The following is a 5,782-nucleotide window of genomic DNA, read 5'->3' on the forward strand; positions in this document are numbered from 1 at the left end:
GTTTTATAAAAAGTTTCTATATAATAAGCAATATTCATTATCACAGTACTTGTATCTAGTATGCAGGAGATATATTACAATATAATATCTCTAATATCGGTAAAAACAGAACTTCAATAAAATTTTCGACTCTATGCAATTAAAATATGGTAAAATCAACAACGTATCATGATGCAACCATAAAAGGAATATGATCCTTAAAAACAATCAAGTTTATACCCGTCAGGATTAAACTTTCAAGTCAATAAAATAATAAATTAGCTAATTTTAATAAAAAGAACATGTAAACAGAGTTTACGACCAGAGATAAAATTCTCACAAATTTTGCTCGGCATAGAAAAGGATATTTCTAAGTCTCGAAAACCTTTGACAGTGATGAGAACAAAGGGTTAAAAGATGAAGAGTTACTCATTTTTGAAATAAATGTGCAAGCAGGTGAGATTTAAAAGAAGATATGGTTTTGCACCTCTTTATATCTTCAGGTAGACGATTCCAAAATATGGGACCAGTTGCATCTGGACGCCTTGCTCCCGCGTCGGTGAAAGTTCTCGGAACAAAAAAGTGATCCTGATGCTTCGTGTCAATGTTCTCAGCATTATTCTGGCCTACAGTTGGCAGGGAAAAAAGCCATTCTGGCGGAAGTTTATTTCTGATTTTGTATATTACTAAGAGGCATATAATCATAAAAGTACTTCTGCTCCACTTCCAGCCAATTCAATTTTTCAAAATTTGGAGTAACATGATCATGCTTTCGGGCACCTCCAATGGCGATCTTCGCGGCGAAATTTTGTATTTTCTTGACCGTTTCCAATGGGTTTTATTGGTCGATCCCCAGACCCGCAAGCAGTAGTTCAGGAGATCAGGGTCCATATTTACAATCTTTCTATGCAGAACTTTGAATTCTTAACTTTAAGAATTTCTTGAAAGTTGTGCTTGAAACAACAAGTTGCTCTAAGAGTAACTCACAACAGTTCTTCAACTCTAAAGTTGGACTTAGCAGACGAAAACATTAAGAGTGGTGGAAGAGGACTCCTAACAAAGTTATGCACAACTTTGACAGGTAAGATTCTAGAAATAAATATTACATTATTCGAAGAAATAGCCTGTTACTTTAAATAGCAGTATGTATTTGTCAAACAACTTTACTGTATTTAAAAATGGTCAACTTTTTAGGCTAAATGGCTTGTTAAGGTAAATTGGTTTTGACTCAGAATAGCCTAACTAGCCTAAGTTTTAGGGGCTGAGACTGAAAATCATATCTCTAGGCCATAAATTAATAGGATTTCTTTTTATTAAATTAACTCCTTATAGCCTTGGCCCAGCAGCAGATAATAACCAACCTGGCTGGAACAATAACCGGTAAAATTGCACTTTAAACCCTATATTTACCTCGCAATGAAAGGTACATTTTTTTATATATATCGGACAAATCTAAGGCATTTTTCTTCTATGGTATCTACAGCGGAAATCAACCGTTAATAAGATATACCCACTTCAAATGTACGGGTAGAATGCATGACCATGGGCCACCGTCATTTCCGCTGTCCAACTAAACTGCATCCCTTCCAGAATGAAGTTTAGGTTAGGTAGTGTGTTTTCAGTATCTTCCTTTATCCTGAGGGGTTGGGGGACTTAGGTGGGGGTTATGAAGCCCCCTCACCAACTAAGATGATGTTATTCTAGGAAAGGTTAGGTAGTATCTCTTAGTTAGGCAAGTGCACATTTTACCGACCATATATTAAGAGATGAATTCTTTCAGGTGCTCTGTTTATGCTTGCCCAAGATATCTACAGTGATTTTACACCCAGTTACTGATCACTATGGCTGAAGATCATCATGTACGCATTCGTCAGGTTAAAACTTTTCAGCCTCGCAAAGATATTCTGGGCATCTATAATGATGAAGAATTAATTAAGAGATATAGATTAGATCGTGCTGGGATTTTATATGTAACGGATTTAGTGCGAGAACGCATAAAAGTGCAACAGGAAGGAGCATGGCTATTGCCCCTGAAATGAAGGTATTAGTCACGTTAAGGTATTTGGCTACAGGAAAAATGCAATTGTGCAATGGAGATGATTTGGGTCTCTCCCAGCCTAGTATAAGCAGAGTGATATCTGAAACACTGGATGCATTATCCACAAATGACATGCTGCGTCGATTTGTTAAGTTTCCAAGAGAAATAAGAGACATTCAGAGGAAACAAAGAGAATTTATGCAGATTACAAACATGCCTGGTGTTGTTGGAGCAATAGATGGTACACATATTAGAATAGTGGCTCCAAAAGAATTTGAAGCTGAATATGTTAACAGGAAAAATTTCCACAGTATTAATGTGTATTTTGCCAAATACAAAATAATTAATATTGTTACAAACTGGTCTGGGTCTACACATGATGCGCGTATACTGCAACAGAGTGGACTCAAAACATTGTTTGATCGTAATATTGTCCCACCTGGATGCCATCTTCTTGGAGACAGCGGTTACCCTGGCAAACGATGGTTGCTAACACCTTATCTCAACCTCGGTCAATGCGCAAATAGCTTATAACAGGTAATGATTTTTTTTTTTTTGAGTGAATGAAAATGCAAATTAGTTTCAACCAATTTTGCCCTCATCATTAAAGGAACCTTAAAATGTCGCTAATATACTCAAGGGTAGTGGGAAGGAGTACACTCTTTTAAGTATTCCTGCATAGGAAATCACCTTGCTATACCTCTGTATGCAATAATTTTTATTAAGTGTCAAATGAAAAGCACATTTGTATGCAAATCAAAATTAAAGCAGAATGTAAAAGTTTTGTTTCTGATGTATGTAATTAATTTTTGGTCGGTAAGTTAGTGCCCAAAAACCTCGAGTGACTTGGAAAATATCTATTTCTTTTTTTAGGTGTAATGATTAAACTGAAACTAATTTATTTGTCATACAGCTACTAAATATTATACAACAATATATAAATAACAAAAAAGCACAAAATAAGGTATGATTTGGGAAAATTAATAAAATAGTCCAAACACGAACTTTGTCCTACTTTGCATTTCATAATACTTTTCTTCGACTTAAACCTACTCTTAAACTTAGCTAGGAGTTGTGCTCGAGGTCATTATGAATTACTCTTAAGAATTACTCTTAGTAAAGAACAAGAGTGATGGTTTGGGAGTAAGTTTGTGAGTAAGTTAAAGAAAGGTTGTAAATACGGCTCCAATACTCAGTACCAACGACTGTACCACCATGACTAGACGGTCTGGCTCAAATCTCTTACTCACCTGTTAAGATGTAAGAGATGCCAGTTACCTTTTTGCGGAGTTCGTCAATATGCGCATTAAAACCATGCCACAATCCATGAAAACTCCCAGGTTATTAACTGTGTGTAACGGAACAAGTTTCACATCACTGAATTTTATGCCCGTGTTCTCCGGGATGCGAGAAATATACTATCTTGATCCGAAGAAAATGAGTTAAGTAATAGGCCGTTACTATTAAACTAATATTTTGCAGTAGTCAGTATAATTTCGGCTCTTTTGATCAAATCATCGAAATTTTTCAAGTCCCCGGTTAGCAAAATCTGGGTATCGTTAGCCGTGAATAACTAGAAGACCATCCCGTAGGCTATATATTGTGGCAGTTCGTCGATATAGATACAAAACAGCAATGGGCCCAGACTCAACCCCTGGGGCACACCAAAAGATATCTACTTAGGAGAGGATAGAATTCATCCAACACAAACAGATTGCTAACATAATTTTCAAACCTAAAGGAGTCGACATTGACTTTAGCTAATTTATTTATTAGAATTTGGTGACGAACGTTGTCAAACGCTTTGGATAGATCCAATAATAACAGGAGTGATATTTTTTTTTACTTTCCATGTTTTCATATATTTCGTTGGTAACCTTAAACAGCGCAGTTTTCGTTGAAAGGTTAGGTGTAAAACCACGTTGTTCGTTAGCTACTAAGGGATTCCGAGCCGGTGAAACACGGTTTTTCGGCAACATCTTTTTATCAAAGCATCGGATGAAGGTGAAAGTTGGCAAGTGTATATTGTATAACCCTACCTATTTTTTCAAGTATTACTTATTACCTAAGTTCCATAGTTTTGATATTTATAGAGTAAAATGAAGTCACCGATGCCGGAACCGAGAAAATCACAGAAAAAGATCCTAAAACCATTCATGACGTAAACATAATATGACGTCATGAGACTCTGCCCATCCACCAGGTAGGCAGTAAGTTACTAACGCTTACAAAGTCTAGGCTTCAACAAATTCGATAATGGCCAGAAGGATATGGAATTATTCCCGTGGTTGTAAGATGCATTTGTGCTACGGCTTGCCACTTTGTATACAAGCGAGAAGACCCATGGCAAGATTTACTATAGCGTGAATAGTTAATCATTTCTATGGTGGATAATAGTTACTTGGCCACCCCAGGAGTGTGCACAGGAGCTGTTAAGGGCCCCATAGACGATACGATCGGCAGATCAGATTCCGTTCTAACTCCGGTCTCCGCGGTGCCCATAGACGTTCGGGTTCACTTCAGTTTGCCGAAACCTGGTAAAGTGAAGACGTGTCAGCTCCACTCAGTGATGACGCTATAGACTGCACTCTTGCAGCAGAAATTGGAAAACCAAAGCGAAAAAGGAGAACCTGGATTAAACTATGGTTGAAGAAGAGAAATGAATTATCTCACGATTGTTTGTTAATGAACTGAAACTTTATCCTTGTGACTGGTTTAACTATCCGAGAAAGGACGGGCATGCCGACATGGAATTATTATATATGATCTCCCCTCTTCTAGAATAAAAAGCACACTTGTATGAGACAAGCAATATCATTGTACAAGAGGTTGCTGGACACACTTTGCTCCGGCGCCGATGTAATTTAAAGAATAGCGCTAACACACACACACACACACACACACACACACACACACACACACACACACACACACACACACACACACACACACACACACACACACACACACACACATATATATATATATATATATATATATATATATATATATATATATATATATATATATATATATATATATATATATATATATATATATATATATATATATATATATATATATATATATATATATATATATATATATATATATATATATATATATATATATATATAATATATATATATATATATATATATATATATATATATATATATATATATATATATATATATATTTATATATATATATATATATATATATATATATATATATATATATATATATATATATATATATATATATATATATATATATATATATATATATATATATATAATATATATATATAATAGCATATATATATAATATATATATCTGTATATATTCAAATATACATACCGACTGATCAGAGAGGCATATATATTATATATATATATATACATCCTATATATTATATATGTAATCAATATATATAGGTTTATATAATAAGCAAATGGATATATATATATACTAAATACACACACAAAACAAAGCCATATAACACCTTCTAAAAACATAATAAATATCTACATATCTCGAACTCTCGCCATACCCGCGCAATAATATCGCTGCTGGGAAGATATTATATTGGGTAAATATGATACATAAACATACGCTACCGGGGTCTAATATATATATATATAGGGTAGCCGATCGAGACCACAAGTCTACCCCAAAGCCAAATCAAAAGTCCTTCAAATAAGGCATTATATATATACATATATAAAATGGGAAAAAAGCACGTTAAATATATATAAGAAG

General features: G+C 34.4%; 1 protein-coding gene across 1 annotated transcript; it reads left to right on the forward strand.

Annotated features, from left to right (window-relative positions):
- Positions 1-1,820: 1,820 nt before the first annotated feature.
- On the forward strand, positions 1,821-2,551 carry LOC136842104 (putative nuclease HARBI1). Its single transcript, XM_067109482.1, is given in 2 exon segments — positions 1,821-1,974; positions 1,977-2,551. Coding segments are annotated over 2 exon segments (729 nt in total).
- Positions 2,552-5,782: the final 3,231 nt, after the last annotated feature.

Source organism: Macrobrachium rosenbergii, chromosome 2 (genome assembly GCF_040412425.1).
Source record: "Macrobrachium rosenbergii isolate ZJJX-2024 chromosome 2, ASM4041242v1, whole genome shotgun sequence".
NCBI classification, from domain to species: Eukaryota; Metazoa; Arthropoda; class Malacostraca; order Decapoda; family Palaemonidae; genus Macrobrachium; species Macrobrachium rosenbergii.